Source organism: Xiphophorus couchianus, chromosome 12 (genome assembly GCF_001444195.1).
Source record: "Xiphophorus couchianus chromosome 12, X_couchianus-1.0, whole genome shotgun sequence".
NCBI lineage: Eukaryota > Metazoa > Chordata > Actinopteri > Cyprinodontiformes > Poeciliidae > Xiphophorus > Xiphophorus couchianus.
Genome location: NC_040239.1, coordinates 16,842,797 through 16,864,253, shown reverse-complemented (window position 1 = coordinate 16,864,253; position 21,457 = coordinate 16,842,797). Strand labels below are relative to the sequence as shown.

General features: G+C 37.0%; 1 protein-coding gene across 2 annotated transcripts in view; it reads left to right on the top strand.

Moving 5' to 3' along the window:
- dnah10 (dynein axonemal heavy chain 10) overlaps positions 1–21,457 on the top strand; it is a 34,840-nt gene that overhangs the window by 489 nt on the left and 12,894 nt on the right. For both annotated transcript variants that reach the window (XR_003597663.1, XM_028034670.1), the window contains exons 2-45: positions 476–834; positions 952–1,060; positions 1,150–1,265; positions 1,432–1,675; positions 2,745–2,902; positions 3,070–3,300; positions 3,442–3,632; positions 3,992–4,190; positions 4,304–4,486; positions 4,601–4,771; positions 5,055–5,231; positions 5,338–5,481; positions 6,788–6,954; positions 7,045–7,196; positions 8,714–8,878; positions 8,961–9,168; positions 9,263–9,419; positions 9,503–9,982; positions 10,062–10,220; positions 10,302–10,418; positions 11,167–11,269; positions 11,342–11,520; positions 11,615–11,826; positions 12,340–12,496; positions 12,629–12,862; positions 14,145–14,267; positions 14,355–14,588; positions 15,080–15,303; positions 15,387–15,656; positions 15,751–15,934; positions 16,027–16,161; positions 16,276–16,428; positions 17,097–17,285; positions 17,462–17,608; positions 17,841–18,032; positions 18,138–18,256; positions 18,333–18,491; positions 18,871–19,006; positions 19,091–19,213; positions 19,299–19,430; positions 19,559–19,775; positions 19,858–19,977; positions 20,105–20,250; positions 21,238–21,390. Coding sequence is in view for 1 of the 2 variants with exons in the window: in XM_028034670.1 (XP_027890471.1) it covers positions 476–834; positions 952–1,060; positions 1,150–1,265; positions 1,432–1,675; positions 2,745–2,902; positions 3,070–3,300; positions 3,442–3,632; positions 3,992–4,190; positions 4,304–4,486; positions 4,601–4,771; positions 5,055–5,231; positions 5,338–5,481; positions 6,788–6,954; positions 7,045–7,196; positions 8,714–8,878; positions 8,961–9,168; positions 9,263–9,419; positions 9,503–9,982; positions 10,062–10,220; positions 10,302–10,418; positions 11,167–11,269; positions 11,342–11,520; positions 11,615–11,826; positions 12,340–12,496; positions 12,629–12,862; positions 14,145–14,267; positions 14,355–14,588; positions 15,080–15,303; positions 15,387–15,656; positions 15,751–15,934; positions 16,027–16,161; positions 16,276–16,428; positions 17,097–17,285; positions 17,462–17,608; positions 17,841–18,032; positions 18,138–18,256; positions 18,333–18,491; positions 18,871–19,006; positions 19,091–19,213; positions 19,299–19,430; positions 19,559–19,775; positions 19,858–19,977; positions 20,105–20,250; positions 21,238–21,390 (7,928 nt within the window). In the remaining variant the exon portion in view is untranslated. The remainder of the gene's footprint in view (positions 1–475; positions 835–951; positions 1,061–1,149; positions 1,266–1,431; positions 1,676–2,744; positions 2,903–3,069; positions 3,301–3,441; positions 3,633–3,991; positions 4,191–4,303; positions 4,487–4,600; positions 4,772–5,054; positions 5,232–5,337; positions 5,482–6,787; positions 6,955–7,044; positions 7,197–8,713; positions 8,879–8,960; positions 9,169–9,262; positions 9,420–9,502; positions 9,983–10,061; positions 10,221–10,301; positions 10,419–11,166; positions 11,270–11,341; positions 11,521–11,614; positions 11,827–12,339; positions 12,497–12,628; positions 12,863–14,144; positions 14,268–14,354; positions 14,589–15,079; positions 15,304–15,386; positions 15,657–15,750; positions 15,935–16,026; positions 16,162–16,275; positions 16,429–17,096; positions 17,286–17,461; positions 17,609–17,840; positions 18,033–18,137; positions 18,257–18,332; positions 18,492–18,870; positions 19,007–19,090; positions 19,214–19,298; positions 19,431–19,558; positions 19,776–19,857; positions 19,978–20,104; positions 20,251–21,237; positions 21,391–21,457) is intronic.

The following is a 21,457-nucleotide window of genomic DNA, read 5'->3' as shown; positions in this document are numbered from 1 at the left end:
TTTGTGCAGTTTCTCTAAGCACAACTTTCTGGACATTTATGATGCAAATATAGAAGAAGTTTTGTTCTGATTTCTTAAATGCATGAAAACTAAGAATTCCCACTGTTTTTGCGAGTAAATAAATTAACCAATGCCTTTCTTTGAGAAAAATAGAAATCACCCAAAGTTTAATTGTGTATTCTTTGATTAACTTCATTTTCATTTTGATTCAAAACTTCTGATTAAAAAAAGCTATTTACATTATTATGTTATAGTCCCTAGAAAAAAAAAATTCTCCACCCAATTCAGAATTAGAAGGAAAGACCTGACCTAAAAATATATATTTATAAATTAAATTGACATCAGCAAGTAGAATGCAAAACATGATTGTGTCATCTGCACTTCACAAAGTGAAATTGAGTTCTGAGCTTTTAAGGAAAACTCATGTTAAAACAAGTTTGTTTTTTTTCTTTTAATGATTTCACTATTACCTCAGAGAAAATAGATGGCAGCACCTCGGAGAAAACTGATGAAGATCCCTCTGAGAAACCAGAGGAAGATACCTCAGAGAAAACAGATGAAGTCCCGTCAGAGAAAAAAGATGGCGACACCTCAGAGACAAAAGATGAAGACACCTCGGAGAAAAAGGTTGAAGACACCTCAGAGAAAAAGGTTGAAGACACCTTGGAGAAAACAGATGAAGACACCTCAGAGAAAAAGATTGAAGACACCTCAGAGAAAACAGATGAAGACCCCTCAGAGAAAACAGATGAAGACCCCTCAGATCCTGGCCAGACAGTCGCTGGTGAAACACAGGGCCCATCTGACTCAGAGGAGCCAAATGAGGAAACCTACGTAAGAGCTTATTGTAAAATCCTAAGTTGTGTATTAGTGATTATCAGTGCAATATTTTACATAAATTTTATGATGGCTGAATTTTTTTTAAGCTAATTTCTGTTGTGATATTTTTAGGTAACTGAAGTAAAAGTTGTATATCACACTGAGCTTCATGTAGCTGTAAATCGGCACTTAGAGCAATTTCTGAAAGCTCGGGTCTTCTACTTTCTCAGAAATACAAAGGGTAAGAGGACCATTTTATGCTAAAATATTCAAAATGGTTCAAGCATGAGGCATGAAAACATACTCAAATACTGTTTGTATTTTGAACAGATGCTATTGTTGAGCCACGTAATATGACGGAGGCCAACATCCTAATGCCGAGGCTGTTTGACATTGGCATGCACAACGGAGACCCCGTGCAAGTGCTGCAGAGAAAACTTGTACATGTAAGTTTAATAAAACATGAGGGTCAGTAGCTGGATTGATGCTTAGGATATCAACAGCAGTATTTCCCTTTGTCGCCAATCGGACAGTTGTAAACATGATTAGCTTATGAAAATGAGAATGTTCCATTGTTGAAAATACTTTGTGTAATTCAATATTTCTCTTCAGATGTACATACCCCTACTCACTGCACACCAGATGTCCAGTACTGGATCAGGTGTTCAGCACAAGGAGAAACCTCCTAAGGACAAGATTAGTAAAGATGGTGAAAAGAAAGAGAAAATTAAAAGTAAAGAAGATGAGAGTTTGATTAAGTCAAGCGGGAAATTGATCCTTCGTGATGAACTGCTCAACAGAACACACAAGTTTTTGGGAGTGGTCAATTCAACTCTTCTGCGCCTTCAAATAGAAGGTTTGTTTTAATCATATCTTTTAATGGTAAAAGATGTAGAAATATTCAGCCATGTTAGATTAATGCTCATAAAACAAGCAGCCTCCAAATCAATTAGTCTCACAATCAACGTAACTGCAAAGAATACATTTTTTATCTCCCACTGAGCCATTTTTGTTTGAGACACAAAGAAAAAACCTTTTTCTCCATATTAACATTTATTCAGAGTCAATGCTAAAATTTACACTTGATCTACATATAATAAAGGAAGAATGTGATAGTGCTAGTCATGAATGGAAACAATCAGTTTTTGACCCCCAACAATAGCAATTTCAGGTATGAAAAATGTTATAATAAAGAAAATTATACAATGAGGATTTAATTTTTTTTTTGCTAGTGTAGAATCCCTTAATCAACATAATTTTCTCTGTATTCAATTTGTCGTAAAAGTATAAATTCCACATTATGAATTTGTCAACTCGGAGGATAGAATATTATCTTTTCCATGTCCTGAATTAACAGAGAAACCAAAGTTACTCTGCTGCAGCTGATACAGTGGAGCTCTCACTGACCTGACAGGAAAAATGAAATGACATCTTCAGTGTCCCTCTAGGCCACATAACTGTCTCATGACTGGGACTTGACATCATTGTTAGTATTTAAACTTTAAGGCCAAGTTTTCTGGATTTCTAAATGAGCAAAGAGGACATTGGTTATATGACAGGTGTGGACATATATACGATCAAAATAAACTTTTTGGAGCATGACTGTTAAAAGCCACATGATTCTCAAGCTATGAAACCTCACAATACCATCTGCTTGGGAAAAAGTTGTTATTTTTGAGAAGTTCTAGTGTACGACCTGGAAGGGACCTAGAGCGTTTTTATTACATTTTTGAAAGATCACCCCTGAGGGATTTGTTTGCACTACAAAGATTTAGTAAAATATTTGAACTTATACAAGTAATCAAAAACAATCTTTTTTTTAGTTCTGTTTGTAGTTTTCATCATAGGTGGAAAAACAAAAATATATTAACATTAAATCCATTCATGAAATAAAATTGAGTCTACATATTGAATGTATTCCCTAGATGAGGTTACACTCCAAATCCCTGAGATTGACCTGGATAAAGAGGTGGATGTGCTTCTCAATACTCCAGACATGTTAGAGGCTTTGGAGCGGTGTGTGATGAACTGGCAGACTCAAATTACCTTTGTAATTGAGGAACAGCTGAACAAAAGACCACAGGTTGGAAATAATTACTTTTTTCAGCTTTTTTCATTAGAACCCAAAACTGTCTGAGAAGTGTCGGGACAAGCCAAGCATTTGCATTTGAAGGACTACCTTGTTTTGTTTAAAAAAACAAGGTGTGATCCACTGATCAATCTGAACGTTCGCTTTTAATCTTCCCATAGGGACCAGGACCTATGGCTGAGATAGATCTTTGGCAGGAGCGCTCTTCTGTCTTTAATGCTCTGAGTGAGCAGCTTAAGCAGCCTGTGGCAGAGAAGATCTTTGAGGTGTTGAAGGCAGCGAATGCAGGCTGCCTTCACAACTTCAATGGAACGGTTGCTGAACTAACAAAATACCACATCGAGGCACATGATAATATACGCTTCCTTAGAACACTAGAGAGACACTTCATGGTAAAGATATAACTTTACATTATTCTTATTGAACATTTCTTACACTCAGACCATTTTTATAAAGACAGTTTGCAGTGAAGTCCATATTAGTTGTGATATAATCTCTTTCACGTCTGTCAAACTCATTACTATCTTTTGAAGAATTTGGCTGCAGGAGCCAACTTTGCTTTGATCTTGGAGACCATCCCTGATCTGATGGAGAGCTTGCAGATTATGTGGATGATCTCTCTTCACTATAACTCCAATGAAAGAATGGTCCCTCTGATGGAGCGTATTGCCTGGCAGTTGTGTGAGCAAGTGGCTCAAGGAATTGTTGTAACTTCAATATTCAGGTTCGTGTCCTCTCTTTCTCGTCTGCTTAACCTAGGGGAAAACAAGAGTCTCTTTCTGTGAACTGATTTTGATTGTAAAATATGAATGTGAAAGTATTACTTCAGGTTGAATTGGATTCACTAGAAGGGATTTGAACTGTGCAACTGAATAAGGTCGACTTTTTTTTTTTGAAAGATGTCCAGAGAAAAATGTATTTCTAATTTTCCTGAATATAATTAAATTGGATTGAACTGAAGTTTGTAGCTTTAAAACTGGTTAAAATGCTCTACATGTAATGCTATTATTTGTCAGTACTTTATCAATGTTCTTTATTTGTGAAATTGGTTAGATTTTAACTTAAATATTATGTCTTGAACAGAGAAAACAGAGAAGAAGCGAAGACCAGAGTGCTTGAAGCAAAACAGGTTCTGGAGCAATGGAAGTCGTCGTATTTTGAGATGCGAAGTCAAATTGAAAAACTACACCAAACTCCTCACTGGGACTTTGATCGCATAAGACTGTTTGAAAGATCTAATTACATGGCTTCGGTCTGCCAGGACCTGGGTAGGGTTTTTCAGGTCAGTGAACAAATGTATTGTCCTAATCTTGCATTAATAAAACCCAAGTTTACATAAGAACTCTATGTACAACTATACTGGTTTTAAAAAAAGCATTGTTCTGGACGGTTTAGGCTTTGGAGGAGTTCAACAACGTCTTTGGTCCAGAACTGAAAGGAGACAGACGCGTTAACGAGTTACTGAAAGAAGTGAACGAGCTAGTTTTGCCCTTCCAGGATGTTACCTTCAATCCTTTCAGCATATCAAAGAAAGCCAGCTGGAGAATGATTATTCAAGATTTTGAAAATACAATCGAGGTCAGTTAAGAAAATTCTAAATAATTGTAACAATTTGGAATACTATTTTATTTTGTGAAAATTCACATATTGTTTGCTGCCTCCATTTTGTCAAGCTGATTCTTTTTTCTTTAGAATATCGACAAAAGGGTCATCGACTTTGTTGATTTGTCTTTTAACACTCTACACTTCTCGGCCGCTGCCTTTGAGTTGCTGCAGAAATTCCAAAAAATCAGCACTAGAAAAGCCATCAACAACCATTTGAAGAGAAAATTTAATGATATCCTGACCCAGTACTGCAGAGAGGTATTGTACTTTAAATATAAGGAGTTGATTGCTTTGAATGTTTTGTCAGAGAGTCATTTTCATCAAAGCCTCAACTGCAGAACAGTTAACACATAGTCCAAACTGAATTAAATATTGTTGTTCAAATAGTTATGAAATGTAGTTTCATTCAGTTCTATTTAGTAACTGTACAAAAAGGGAAAAAGAAAGGAGCATGGCTTGTCCACTCAGTGTAGGTGTTTGATAACTTTTTTGTTTTTATTTTTGATAGACCCTCAGCAAGCATGTTTTGCTCCTGTTCTAGGTGGATAGCATAAGTGAAATCTTTGAAGCAGAGAAGGACCATCCTCAACTGACAAAAAATGAGCCTCCTGTTGCCGGAGCTATAAGATGGGCTCGAGCTCTTGCCCGCCGCATCAAAAAAACCATTCTTCCCTTCCTGAAAGTTCCAGAAATGCTCAACAGTGAACAGACATCATTGGTGAAGCATTTTACAGTGTCATTTTTTTTGTTTTAGACTAATTGTAAATGTTCAGGTAGCCATCAAGTACTGGAACCATTTGTTACCTCTACTGTATTGCTCTCAGGCAAAGCGCAAGTATGAGACAATGGCAATGGAGCTGAAAGGCTACGAGACGATTAAGTACGAGTCTTGGCTGGAAGAAACAGAGGGCAAATTATTATCACTCATGAAAAAAAAATTGTTGACTGCTAAAAAAATTGAAGAGGTGGTAAGGGATGTTATTTATGATGGAGTATTAGGGCCAGGCTATGAGGATTTTTAATTTTTTAGTTACTAGAATAAAGTCCTTATGTCAGCAGAATAAAGATGCAAAATTACCAGAAGAATATAGTTAAATTATGAGAAAAAAAAGCTGTTTTAATGAGAAAAAACTTGCACAGCATGATCAAACTTGACCAGTTCAGCCATATGATTCTTTTTTTGAAATAGATGCAGTCATTTAGACAGTTGTTTTGATGTCCTGCTACTGATAATAATTCAATGCTGATGTGTTAAAGTGTCAAGAATATCCTCATTTGTAAAAACTGATACCAAAGCATAACTTTAAATGCTCAATATTCCTCATTTAAATTTTTTGTTATTTTGTTATGAAGGAGTTCTTCATAACAAAATAATATTATGAAAAACATTGTTCTTCATAACATTATTATGAAGAATAATAATGTTATTCTTCATAATTTATTATGTTATTCTTAAGAATAATGCTATTAAGAATAATAACATTATGGCCCTAATAATAATAATGTTATTATAAATAACATTAACATATCTTCATTATTATGAAGAATAACATTATTAGTAATGTTATTCTTCAACTACTTCATTCTACTAATATTCTGACTTTCTTCTGGTAATATTACAACTTTAGTCTCACAATATCACAACTTTATCATATTATTACAACTTTATTCTCATATTTCAGGTTTATTTTTGTATGAATTTATTCTAATAATAATAATATAACTTTATTCTCATAACATGACTTTATTCTCATAATTTTATGACTTTATTTTGGTAAATCCACAAACAATCATGGAAGATGGCTATATGTACTGAGCCAGGTTCTGCTGGAGGTTTCTTCCATTTAAAGGAGAGATTTTCCTCTCCATTGTCGCTACACTCATGCTCGGTACAAGAGATTGTCTCAACACAACGCGAGTGATTTTTCTGCTGCTTGTGACGTGATATAATCTGCTGGGTCTCCTTAGATAGAAACTTTTAAATGACTTCGAATAGTTATCTGAGTTTACTGCACTCTTTATAACTAGAATCAATTGGAATGCATGTGTGGCTGAAATGAAATTATTTTTTTGTGAAGTTCCTTGAGACCACATTTGTTGTGAATTGGCGCTATAGAAATAAAGTGAATTGTTACGACTTTATTCTAGTAATATGATCTTTTTTTTTCTTAGCTTGGCCTTGATACTCCATCATAGTCACTAAATTAATACAAGTATTAATTTGTTTTATTTTAAAATGTAGTCCTAAAACAAATGCCTTCTTGTCATTTTTAGGAATCAAATGCACCTGAAGCAAGCCAGAAAAAGAATGTGAAATACACTGTAAACTTTGCTCCAGAAATCAAGGAAATAATTTCTGAAACAAACTACCTTGTAGGTTTGGGCTTCTTTGTGCCTAAGCTGGCTGAAAATGTGGCTCTTCTAGAGAACACTCTCATCAGGTGATGGCTCTCACTAAATCAGATCTTATTCAAATTGCTTAAACCACACTCTTCTATCTGCCTCTTCACATGTGTTGATTTTAATTTTAGGTATGTGGACGATCTGAACAAATTTGTCAGGCGGTATCATTCTGTGATGGACACTCTGAACGAGGGTCAAATCATTATGCTGGCACCACAAATACAGGAAGTCACAAAAGGGATGCAGTATGGATGCAAACGACTCAACTGGAATTCTTTGGGTACTTTAATTGAGAAACCGCCACTTTGTTAGCTACTTGGTGCTTGGTTCTTAGTACTCAGGACTCACTTTTTTATTCAGAACTGTCTTAATTGCTTGTGCCATTGACTCAGCAATTTACTGTAAAGATTTCTTAGAGAACACACCTGATATAATCACCCAGATACAATTACCAGCTGTGCATTCATTACGAGAATGGACAGACCATAGACCACATCCCTAAGTGTTGTGGAGATTGTTGGAGTAGTGTGAATATCTATCGTAACATTATCGTGCTCAAAAAAACTTGAAGATGGCCTATGTATCTTTGTATAAAAATGTTTTTTACATATTTGGGAAAACTGTCATAATGTTGTGTTCTCATGTTGTGAGAAAGATAATGTGTGAAAAGATCAAGCTCCTCCACCTCTCCCCAGTACTACTGTTGAGATAATGCACCTCTCCTGGTCAAAAACAACCAATCAGGGCCAAGAGGAGTGTCTTAGTGCCATCAATTATCCTAGTGTATGTGCTGCTCAATGTGCTTATGGCAAAGAAACAATTTACTGTTACAGAAAAACTGTTTATCCGCTGTCATTGGATAAACGATGACCACGAATATGTGTGTATGTGTGTGAGACAGGGAGATCACCATCTAATCAAAACAAGTTAATCAAATACATAAAAACATTAAATATCAATATATTATTAAAGTTATTCAACAAATGGATAGAATATGTAGAGAAGGACCAACAAATTCCAGGAACAAGTGCAAAACATACAGTCTTTTGCTCAGTTGAAGGCCAATAAGTAAAATGTAACATTTCAGACAATATTTAAAAACCGCCATTGATGGCAATACAACAAAACAACCTAAATTTGGAGCCTAATATCTCCACCCAAGACACCACACAAAGGATAATAATCGTCACTGCAAATGGAGCTGGCCAGGCACTGCAAGTAAAGCCAATCCTTCTGCAACTCTCTGTTCTGGCAACCCTCACTGCTTGTCCAGCTGGCTCAGTGAGTTCCTCTCCTTCAGGAGCAGGTATCAAATCATGACACGAATGATAAAGTTAAAACTGATTGAATAAAAGCACTAAAAATTGATGTCATTATTTGTTTGCTTTTTTCAATCTGGAAATTATATTTGTGACACTGCACCTGGTCATGTTCTTTCTTACAGGAAACAGGGTGTCAAGAAAATATCCAGCCCATTGCACACCCCATAGACCTTACTATCTGAATACTCACTGACGAGGCAGACTTTTGTATGCCTGGGCAAATTGTTAATATTTAAAAACAAAAGTTCCAAATGCCTTAATTTCCTTTTTGTACTCAATCTGGCGCTTAGTTTGAACTTCAGCAAGCCAACTTCACAACATCTGAATTCCTAAGTTGAGAGAAGGACAGATTCCCTATTTCTGTGAACAAGCAATTAAACAAGTGTATCTGAATAAGTGGTCAGTGATTATATATGTGAAAGATGATATATCCACATTGGGGAAATGTATATGCATGATATGTGTTTGGTTTCAGGTATACAGGACTTCATCAACCAAGGTTTACAGAACCTCTCTAAATTTGAATCTCTGGTCAAGCAGATTTTGAACAACGAGAAGGAAATAGAATCCAAGTTACAATTAATAATGATGTCCAACATGTTAAAATTTCCAGCACCAGACACATCAAGCGATGTACCAGGTAGATGTATTTTATTTATTTGCTGTACGAATAAGGTTTTTTAAGAATGTAAAAATGTTATATAGTGTACTCTGTTTCAAAGGTCTCAAGGAGTTCTGCAGACGCATTGAGCTTGAACGGGTCAAGACATTGGTTTTACCTATTAGTAAATACACTGACATTGGTTTCCTCATCACTAAGACTGAACATTTGATCCTGGGAACCAGCAGCGGAAAAGCCAAATCTATGGCAAATTACTACACTCACTGGGAGCGCAAAGTGTTTGACTCTATAGTAAAGATGGTGGTGAGGTAATCACTTGAAATATATTTTGTTAAAGTCTTATTCTCTTTTTAGAAACCACAGTTCTGTCTGTCCTGTCTTTCATATTGACTTTGCTTTAAGGAGCATTAAGGAGTTCGACATGGCGCTCCTGGGAAAAACACCATTGTTTCAAATTGATGCCATCCTGTCTGCGCCCAAGATTGTGTCACAGCCCCAAAGTAATGAAATCTATTGGGTGATCATGCAATGCATTAGAGAATGTATTGAGTGCACTAAAGTAAGGTCATCACAATTTTTAAACAATTTTATTAAAATGAAAATAATTTTCTTTTCTAACTGTGGCCATATTTCTATGTTAAGCGGTTTCCACGCTGGATGAATGGGACCTGCATCGAATGCCCACCGCAGCAAGTGTATGGTGAGGAGGAGTTGGTAACGATATCCTTCCTTAGCGACGTCTGGCTTGACCCCTCGCTAAAAGAGACTGCTACGGCAACTTCTGAAAACATCAAGCGACTTCTAATCTCCATGGAACGGTACCTAAACACCTGGAAACACTATCGAGCCCTTTGGGAAAAGAACAGAACCATTGTCAATGAAACGTTTGCTGCAAAGAACCCATCCTGTGCTATGTACGATGAGAAGCTACAGTTCCTAAGTAACATTAAGCATAAAGTGATGCAGGAACCTCGATTCAAGGCCAAGTACAGTATCTATCTGAACCTGGAACCACTGGTGAACACACTGCAGGAACTCGCTGAGTCCTGGATTATTTCACTTAGTAGCTTTCTAAATAAGCCTGCTAAGGAGGATCTGTTCAGCTTGAAGGACGAACTCATGGTGCGTTTTTCAATACACTTCAATGCTTCCATGGTCAAAATTCATATTTTTAATAACATCTGTGCCTACAAAAAAACAGCAATTCGACAAGAAGCTGAAGAAAAGCCCTGAGACGTTTGATGACCTGAAGAGTGTGCTGTCCACCATTTCAGACATTAGGGCCATGTCTTTAGAAGTGGAAATCAGATACACTGATATCCAGGAAAAATACAGAACTCTGGCCATGCACAACGTGAAGGTAATGTGTCAGATATTTGACTGCTATTGAAAAAACCGCATTGTTTAACTTGTTAAATGTATTGTCACGCTTGCATTCTAGATTGGCGAAGATGAACAGGATCTAGTTGCCAAAATTGCGCGTATTTGGAATGATCTTTTTGTTGAAGCTAGAGACGTGGATGAAAGTCTAGCAGAAGTCAAAAAGTCATTTACTGATGTAAGGCATGAAAAACTCAAACAAGCCACACAAAAATAACTAATTTTAACAAGTTTTCCTGCAAATGTATTCATACCATTTGAAGTTTTGATGTATCACAACATAAACCTTCAATGCAATTCGAATTTTATTTTATTTTACATTACATAACCAACAACAAACTTATAAATCCAAAAGAAATGTTTGGAGCTCAACAAAATTGGTGATTAATTATAGAGAGCAAGTACAGGAATACATGAGGATTGAATTTTTACACAAATTTTAAGTCCAGTAGACCTCTTAGACTGTTTTCTGAAAAAAGTCCTCTCTGTCCGATATGTTTATTCATTTACTTCTGATGGTTGCAACAGTGATCTGTAAGATGTTAAAGCAATGTCACTTGTTAAAACAAGTAAAGTGATGTTAAAACAAGTGACATTTCTTTATTCCCTATCCATCTGCTCTGGACTTTATTTATGACATAAATAAATTTGAATAATTTCCAGAGTAAAGGAAGCCTAATATAAAAGTGTTACATTTTTGTTCTTGTAGAATGTTCTAACAGCCTTGTAGAATTTTTGTTCCACTTCACATTTACTCATTGCTTCGTGCTGAGTTATTCCAGTAAAATACAGCGAAGTCTGTGGCTGTAATGTGATCAAATGTGATCAATAAGTATGAATACTTTTGCCAGGCATTGTACTTTGCAAAGTTATACCTATGTAGTACCCTATGAATGCACTTTCTGTTCTCTGTGTTACTTTTAAAGATTACAAAGAACAAGATTGAAGAATTTAAACAGGAACTGCGTATTTTTGCTGAAAGCTTCAACCTTCACGGTCCTGGATCTGTGGGAGATAATTTGGATAAAGGTGCTTGGATGATTCATGGTTTTGTAATTTCTTTTTTTTTTTTTTTTAATGCTACGCTATTCTTGTTTCCAGGACTAATAATAATGGCTAACTACGAGGCGGACTTAGCCAAAATAGAAGCAGAACGGTATGACCTCACCAATGCTGAAAAACTGTTAAACCTACCAGTCACCATGTATCCAGAGGCTACCAAGATTCAGAAAGAAATGCAGGGATTGAGACAGATATATAATGTTTTTGAGGCCCAGAAGGTGGGACAGTGTTGCTGTCAGTGAATAACTGAAATTGCAGGTGTTCTTGAGGTTGTCAAGTTGTTCATGAAATGGTCTGGTCTTTTTTTTTTAGAAAGCAAAAGCAACGTGGTCTGAGACGTTGTGGGTCGATTTAGACATGCAGGTGCTACAGGACGGCATAGAGGGTTTCATCAAAAGATTTAGAAGGCTGCCTAAAGATGTGCGGACTTTACCCGTGGCCTTCTATCTAGATGCATGTATGAAGGAGTTCAAAGAATCTTTGCCGCTTTTGCTAGACCTGAAGAATGAAGCCCTTAGAGACAGGTTAGTGTGAATGCTCAAGATTTCATGTTTTCGCATTTAAATGATTAAATTCCATCATACTTTATTATTGTGTTTACACAGAATGTTTAGTCATGGTCAATAAATGTATATATTATTGAAACGTTTGGTTATTTCAGTAACTTAGTTCACTAAGCAAAATACATTATGAAGGTTAGTTACACACAGACAGATGTTTTGAAGCGTTTATTTCTTGTAATTCTAACAATTTTCCACTTGCACCTAATGAAAATGCAGCTTTTAAGATTAGACTATTATATATGACCAATTAAAAACAAATTTTTAATACAGAATTATGAGCTTAGTGAAAAGTGGTTTTAATATTTGTTTAAACATAGTTATTTTCAAAAGGTACATTTAAACTGACAAAAGAGCCTCAGCGGAACACATGTTCTAATTTATTGAATATGAAAATATTCTCTTAATACAATTGAGAAGGGAATACGTTTGTGGGCTGTACAGCAAAATTGTTGTGAGCACGTTTTTATATTTCAGGCACTGGAAGGAGTTAATGGAAAGGACCGGTACCATGTTTGAGATGAATCCAGAGAACTTTACTCTGCAGAACATGTTTGCTATGGAGTTGCACAAATATGCTAATGTGATAGGTGACATTGTCACCTCTGCTGTAAAAGAGCTGAGTATTGAGAAGGTAACCTTTCCCTCAATTTAACATATCCAGCTGAACTTCAAATTTGATCTATATCAGTTTACAATTGACACTAGTAATTGTGGACAAATCATATACTGCATGTTTTTGCTTTTTTTATTTGTATGCTTTTAGGGAGTTACAGCAGTATCAGAAGTCTGGGACAATATGAGGTTTAACGTGCAGACGTATTTCAAAGGCACCAAGGAGCATGGTGTTATTCTAGGTGTTGTAGATGAGATCCTACTGAATGTGGACAATGATGTCATGAACTTACAGAGTATGGCTGGCAGCCGTTTTGTTGGACCTTTCCTTAATGTTATACAGAGGTGGGAAAAAGATCTGTCGCTCATTTGTGAGACAATAGAGGTGGGTAAACCGGTTTTAGTATTTCTTATTTTTCTCTTATGTTATAAGCACACAACATGGTATGGTTTATTAGGGTTTTATGTGACAGGCCAACAAAAAGTGAAAATGTTTGTGAAGTTAAAGGGAAATGATACATGGATTTAAATTCCATCCATCCATCCATCCATCTTCTTCCGCCCAGATTTCCCTCTTCCCAGTCACTTGTTCCAGCTCCTCTGGAGGAACCTCAAGGCGTTCCCAGGCCAGCCGAGAAACATAGTCCCTCCAAGGTGTCCTGCGTCTTCCCCTGGGCCTCCTCCAGGTTGGACATGCCCGGAACACCTTACCAGGGAGGTGTCCAAGAGGCATCCTAACCGAGCCACCTCAACTGGCTCCTCTCGACGTGAAGGAGCAGCGGCTCTACTCTGAGTCCCTCCCGGATGACTGAGCTTCTCACCCTATCTCTTCGGGAGAGCTCAGACACTCTGTGGAGAAAACTAATTTCAGTCGCTTGTATCCATGACCCAGGGCTAAACCGTAGATGAGTGTAGGAATGTAGATTGACCAATAACTCAAGAGCTTTGCTTTTTGACTCAGCTCTCTCTTCACCAAGACAGACAGGTACAGCGCTCGCTTCACCTGTCGATCTCCAGCTCCATTTTCCCTCATTTGATCCAGAGATACTTAAACTCCTCCACTTCGGGCAGGACATCCTCCCCGACCCGTAGAAGGGACTCTACCCTTTTCTGGCTCAAGACCATTGCTTTAGATTTGGAGGCACTGATCCTCATCCCAGCTGCTTCACCCTCAGCCACGAACCGCTCCAGGGAAAGTTGTGGATCATGACCTGATTAAGCCAGTAGAACCACATCATCTGCTAAAAGCAGAGATGCGATCCTAAGGCCACCAAAACATATCCCCACAACACCTTGGCTGCACCTAGAAATTCTGTCCATAAAATAAAAGATTTTATTCAAATCTTGGTTTGAATAAAACCTATTCTGTTGGTGACAATTGTCACCAACAGAATTGGTGATAAAAGGCAGCTGTGGCGGAGTCCAATTCTCACCAGAAATGAGCCTGACTTACTGCTGGCGATGCAGACCAGACTCCGGTTGTAAAGGGACCTAATAGCCCTTATCAAAGGGCCCGGCACCCTATACTCCCGGAGCACAGTAAATCTTTTATTTTTAATGTTAACAAAATATAAAACAGTCAAGGCATATGAATATCTTATTATGGCAATGTATAAGTCTTTACTGTATCCATTCAAAGGCAAACTGACGGAAAGGTCTTTTTATAGATATGGCTGGTTGTACAGCGAAAGTGGATGTACCTGGAGAGCATATTCATTGGTGGAGACATTCGCTCGCAGTTACCTGAAGAAGCTAAGAAGTTTGATAATATTGACAAGAAGTTTAAAGAAGTGAGCTACACTTTGATATATTTTGATCAAAGCAGAGTACGTTGTGAATGGACTTATACAATTAATATCTTTTTCAATTCTTTGTAGATAATGACTGACACAGAGAAGATTCCAAATATTAAGCATTGCTGCCTGGGTCCTAGTCGGCTAACAGACCTACAGGCCTTGAGTCTTGGTCTAGAGAGGTGCCAGAAGAGCCTTAATGACTACCTGGACTCCAAGCGAAATGCATTCCCGCGTTTTTTCTTTATCTCTGATGATGAACTGCTCAGTATTCTTGGGAGTAGTGACCCTGCTTGTGTTCAGGAACACATGATCAAGGTGACAGGTCATTTCACAAGATAAACTAAATATAAATCATTATTTTCAATATAGTACCCCTGTCATATTTTCAATGCATTTGGAAAACATTATGCCATACTTGGTAAGACTCCCAGACTGCCTTCAAATGAATGTTAGACAATTTGATAACCAGAAAAACCCGCCTTCCTGTGACGTAGACTAAGTGGGTATTAATATAGCCAGTCATAGAACAACTGAATATTGGGATTTTCAACCAATTGATTATAAGGTTACATAAATCTTTTACAGTGGAATATCATGAAAAGGGACACATGGACTTCATAGACACCATACAGGTTGATTGTCCACAAATGTAATACATCACACTGAAGGTGTTTTTAAATTCACCAGCATACTTGGCAGGAAAAAAAGGCACTTCACTGCTCCTTTAGAGAAGAAGAGAAAAACTGCTCACCATGTTTGTAAATCCTGTTACTGATGTTCTTTTTTTGCCTTTATTGTTGCACAAGATGTACGACAACATAGCTTCACTAAAATTCGACGTGGAAACCAGTGGCGAGACAGTAGTTGCTGCCATGGTGTCTGCTGAAGGTGAGGTGATGGAGTTTAGGAGCTACGTCCCAGTGGAGGGAAGGGTGGAAGAGTGGATGTTGGCAGTACTTCAGGAGATGCGGAGAACTAACAGGCTTATCACTAAGGAAGCAATCTTTTGCTATTGTGAAGACAAGAGTAGGTAAGTGTTAACACATAGAGAGCTTACAGGATTTCTCATGAACAAACAGGCTGCAATAAATATCTCATTCCCATGTTCATCAGGGTAGAGTGGATGCTTCTGTACCAGGGTATGGTAGTGCTTGCTGCAAATCAAGTATGGTGGACCTGGGAGGTTCAAGATGTATTTAAAAAGGTGAAAGAAGGAGAAAAATATGCTCTGAAATACTACGCTGAAAAGATGCACCGCCAGATTGATGAACTTGTTACACGCATCACTCAACCTCTGAAGAAAAATGACAGAAAGAAGATTAACACTGTGCTCATCATTGATGTCCATGCCAGAGACATTGTGGACAGTTTTGTGGACAATAGGTGAGCATTCATATTTCAACCTAGTTAGTGCTATGTTTCATGGTTAACTCAATGATAGTACAAGATTTGAGTAAACATATCGACCTTTTTGCAGTATAATGGATGCACAAGAGTTTGAGTGGGAAAGTCAACTGAGGTTTTATTGGATCCAGCAGCATGACGACCTGTTTGTTCATCAGTGCAGTGCTACGTTTTCTTATGGCTATGAGTACATGGGGTTGAACGGTCGACTGGTTATAACTCCATTAACTGACCGGATCTACCTGACCCTCACACAGGTCCTAAGACACATTGCAATACCTAAAGAGACACATGGAAAGTTGTGGTGTGTTTTTAGTGGCAACTTAAGAGCTGTGCATTTGTGAAACAGGCCCTCTCTATGTACTTGGGTGGAGCTCCTGCTGGACCGGCTGGTACAGGAAAAACAGAATCCACCAAAGATCTGGCTAAGGCTTTAGGCCTATTGTGTGTGGTTACAAACTGTGGTGAGGGCATGGACTACATGGTAGGAGGCACACATCAAGTAACATGCATAGATAATTATTTATTATTGTGATGTTTTTGTATTTAAAAACATCACACTGTTTTGCACTTCAATGCCTTTCTTCTCTGTGCGCAGGCTGTTGGGAAGATCTTCTCCGGTCTTGCCCAGTGTGGTGCTTGGGGCTGCTTTGATGAGTTCAATCGAATCGATGCTTCTGTGTTGTCAGTTATTTCTTCTCAAATGCAGACCATACGCAATGCTCTCATGTTACACTGTAAAACATTTCAGGTAAATCATTATAATGAATGAGTCTAAAAATAAACAATTTTTTCATCAATCTGCAGAGTATCAGTAATACCCTTGAGATGATCCTTGAGCTATAACATTACAATCACAAACTTCAATGTATTTTATTAGAATTTTATGCAATAGATAAACACAAAGTAGTGCATAATTGGGAGGTGAGGTGAAAATATCTGATTTTAAAATTCTTTTTATAATTAATATTATGAAAAGCTTGGTTTGAGTTTATGTTTACGCCCTTTACTCTAATTTCTCTAAATAAACTTCTGTGTAATTAGAATTAATCTAACTTGTAAATGTAGTCCACCTGTGTTAAATAACTAACCTTTGTTTACAAAAAAAGAAGGGTAAAATATCAGTTCAATTGATATAATACAAATTATAGCACCTTTTACAGATTGTTTTTCAAAACAGATTTTAAAGCTCTCTTTTTCCTCTTTACAAATTTGCACTCCTTTTTGTCTATCACATAAAATCAGATCGCTGTACTTTAATGCTCGAGATTCAGTATATCAAAATGTAGCAATATCAACTGCTCTATGGATACCCGAGCAAAGAACAGTTTAATAATTTGGGGATTTTGCACATACTTTTGGCAGTGACTAAAATGGGTTTTAACATGCTTGAAAACTTCCTTCTGATCCTATGTTCAGTTTGAGGGACAAGAGATCACTATGGATGACCGCATGGGCATCTTCATCACCATGAACCCTGGTTACGCAGGACGTACAGAGCTCCCAGAATCAGTCAAAGCCCTCTTCAGACCTGTGGTGGTGATTGTTCCTGACCTACAGCAGATTTGTGAGATAATGCTCTTCTCTGAGGGATTCCTCTTGGCCAAGGTAACCAGATAACAAAAAAATAGAAAATTATTTGTTCACGATTTAGTTCTTCCATATTGACTATAAAGGAAATATCTTAAAACACATAAGTCAGAGCTATGTTTGAGTTCCTATATTGTTCAAAAATATAAAATGATTCATGAAATGTAATTTTTTTAATATATTGTTAATTTTAGGTGCTTGCAAAGAAAATGACAGTCCTCTATAAGCTCGCTCGTGAGCAACTATCCAAGCAGGCTCATTATGATTTTGGCCTTCGTGCTCTGAAGTCTGTCCTGGTGATGGCAGGAGAGTTAAAGAGAGACTCACCGAACCTGAATGAGGTAGTTACAAGGATTGTTGCTTGTGGTTTAAATTATTTTCTTTCAGTCAAGAATTTTTTTTTTTCCTGGTAGCAAAAAAATCATTTGCTGTGTAAATGCATACAACCTTGAATGGAAAAATTGAGGATTTTTAAAATAAATATATAACAACTAAAGTCTACAAACAGTTTATTACTTTTAGTTTTTTTTGCATACCTTTGTCATTTAATTGTTGCATTTCTGTGTTTAACAGGACGTGGTGTTGATGCGCGCTCTCAGAGACATGAATCTGCCAAAGTTTGTGTATGAGGATGTCCCTTTGTTCCTTGGTCTGATCACTGACCTTTTCCCAGGACTTGACTGCCCTCGTGTTCGCTATCCTAACTTCAATGATGCTGTTGAGTACATACTGGAAGAGAACAAATATATTGTCCTTCCTAACCAGGTGCTTCATCTTACCCATAGCCTTCATTTGTTTTACCCATCATCGCTTTGAAGTCTCTTGTCAAAGAGACATTTTAAAACTTTGCTTTTACCCGGATTCTGGTAGGTGGATAAAGTAGTGCAGATGTATGAGACAATGATGACCAGACACACTACAATGGTTGTAGGCCCAACCGGTGGTGGAAAATCTGTTGTGATCAGCACGCTGTGTCAAGCTCAGACTAAGTAAGTGTAAATATAGTTTCTTCATGTGGATTTTAAGTATGAACTATGGTTATTTTCTATTTTCTCTCCTAATCAGAATGGGGCTGCAAACAAAGCTGTATCCACTGAACTCTAAAGCCATGAGTGTCATTGAACTTTATGGAGTTCTTGACCCAGACACTCGAGACTGGACTGATGGGATTTTATCCAACATCTTCCGTGAGATCAACAGGCCTACTGACAAAAAAGAGCGAAGGTAAATATACACTGCCTTAAAAGGTATTAGCACCGCTTGAATATTTTCAAATTTTTTTACATTGCTACCATAAATCTTAGTGTATTTTATCAGTTTTATGTGATAAGCTCTGGGTAGCAGACAATTATGGAGCAGAAGGTGCCACTTGGTTTTCAAACTTTATAGAAATGAAAATCTGTGGTGCATATTTTTATGTAGTCATTCCCAGCAAATACTTTGTGGGGTCAGTTTCTGATGCTTATACAACTGCTCATTTGTATGTCTCTACCTGCTTTGCATGTGTTGAGACAAGCATTTTTGTTCATTTTTCTTTTCATAATAACACAAGCAAATTATATTTCTCTGATAAACTTCTTAAGCCATTGCATTGGACTTCCAGGTACATCTTGTTTGATGGGGATGTCGACGCCCTTTGGGTTGAAAATATGAACTCGGTAATGGATGATAACAAGCTCCTCACTTTAGCTAATGGAGAACGGATTCGTTTACAGAACCATTGTGCACTGCTGTTTGAGGTTTGTTTGTATTTACATGTTTCTGTAAGCAGAATACCTTATTTGTACACTATTAACAGGTCTAACAAAAATCTGCCATTACAGGTTGGTGATTTGCAGTATGCTTCCCCTGCTACTGTGTCTCGCTGTGGGATGGTGTTTGTTGACCCGAAGAACCTGCGATACACCCCATATTGGCAAAGATGGGTGGCTAGTCGACCTGAGAAGGTTTTTAGAATGATTTATTCAGTATTTATTGTATTTTTTTAATTTTTAAAATGTATTTCTAATAAAAATGTTATTTATTTTTCAGGAACAAGAGACTCTTGATGGACTGTTTGAGAAATATGTGCACAGCTCTATTGCCATGATTATAGACGGTATTGTTGACGGTAAACAGGAAGAGAAACTGGAGACGGTGGTCCCTCAGACAGACCTGAATATGGTAGGTTGACTTCTTCTCAAATATGTTACTGCATTGATGAATTTATAAGAATATATTATTTAAATTTCAAACCAGTTTGCCATTAAGGCTGTTTCATTTCACTTTGCATGTTTTGATCATCTCTTCAGGTCACTCAGTTGTGCTTGACACTGGATGCACTGCTGGTGGGTGATGATAGCAGCCCTGATCTCCTGGAGTGTTACTTCCTGGAAGCTCTGTACTGCTCACTGGGAGCCACGTTGGTGGAAAGTCACAGGCTCAAGTTTGATGAGTTCATCAAAAGACTTTCCTGCTTAACCGCTGTGCACGATCCAAATGTACTGGCGGGGCCTAGTGATATCCCAGGTAAGAAGCTGAAATGTATTCTTTCATCTGGAATAGAATAAATAACACTTCACAAATATGTCATATTATTGCCTTCATGCAGCATACCTCCCAACTCTGTATGATTTCCATTTTGATGGTGTTCAAATGAAGTGGGTTCCCTGGAGCTCCCTGGTAGAAAAATACATTCACATTCCTGAAATGAAGTTTGCTGATATTCTGGGTAACAGTTATTTCTCTGAGCAGTATTTTTTTTTTTTTGCATATTTGAAAAAAAATTAAAAAATACTTAACGAGTTTAAGTATTCAAGCCTTTGAGGTTGGTTCTAAATTCTTTTTATCCTTTTTAGTGCCAACTGTTGACACCACAAGGGCGAGCTGGATCTTGGAGCAGATGGTGAAGATAAAAAGACCAGTCTTACTTGTTGGAGAATCAGGCACTTCAAAGACTGCCACCATTCTTAACTTTTTGAAGCATATTAATTCTGATACATGGGTAATTTTAGCTTTAAATCACTCAATCATGTAGTGCATTTGAAACGTTTTCATACTCCTTAGATTTTTTTTCCTCATGTCACAATCGCAAATATTGTATGTTTTAATGTGGGTTTTAATTGCTAGATTAACAAATGTGGCACGTGATTGCGAAATGGGATTAAACCAAAATATGATCACATAAAAATCTAAGCAGTGTTGTATATTTATATTTAGTCATCCTTAAAATATGTTGTACAACCACCATTTGCTGAAATAAACTGCAAACCTTTTGGGTTGTGCTTTGAGATTGAAATTTTAGCCCACCGTGCAAAATAGCTCAAGATCAGTAAGATTGAATAGAACACATGTGAACCCACAGATCTATAACTGGATTAACTGTCAGTACTTTGTCAGGGTCATACTAACACATGAACGTCTAAATTATTTTATTGTAGCTCTTAGTGTGTTTGTTGTCTTAATGCTGGAAGGTGAACCTTTGCTAGAGTATCATGTCTTTTCAACATTAAACAATCAAATATTTTTTTTATAGACTAACCCCGTTTTAACCTTTCTCAAAACTTCAGCCCTGACTGGTTTCCTGTGTTTCTTGGTCTTCATGATGATGTTCACTTATGTTGTCTATCAAACCTCTGAAGCTTTCACAAAACAACTATATTTATAGTAAGAATAAATTGCACACAGAATAACTGTACTTTTAGTTGAGCTCTGGAGGAAAGTGGTTTTTGGATTTTATTTAGGAGCATTAGAGTAAAAGGGTGAATACAAGTACACCTCATACTTTTCAGATTATATTTGGGAAATATTAAAAACAATAAATCTTGCAGTTGACAGTTTTGTACTTCTTTGTGTTGATCCATCATATAAAATGTATCTAAAATACAGAGAAGTATGTGAGCAAAATATGAAATCAGCCAAAGCACAGAAATACTGTATTTTTGCAAGGCATTGGATGTATAATCTGATTAAAAATGTAATTTCTGTCTAGATTAATCTGATCATCAACTTTTCATCAAGAACAACTTCAATGGATCTGCAGAGAAACTTAGAGGCTAATGTGGAAAAAAGGACCAAAGATATATATGGTCCTACAATGGGGAAGAGACTGCTGGTATTTATTGATGACATGAACATACCAAAGGTGCGTGCTCCAACATATCTACTAAATCACTTGTTATTTACTTGGTAGTGAAAGTATAAGAAGCTTT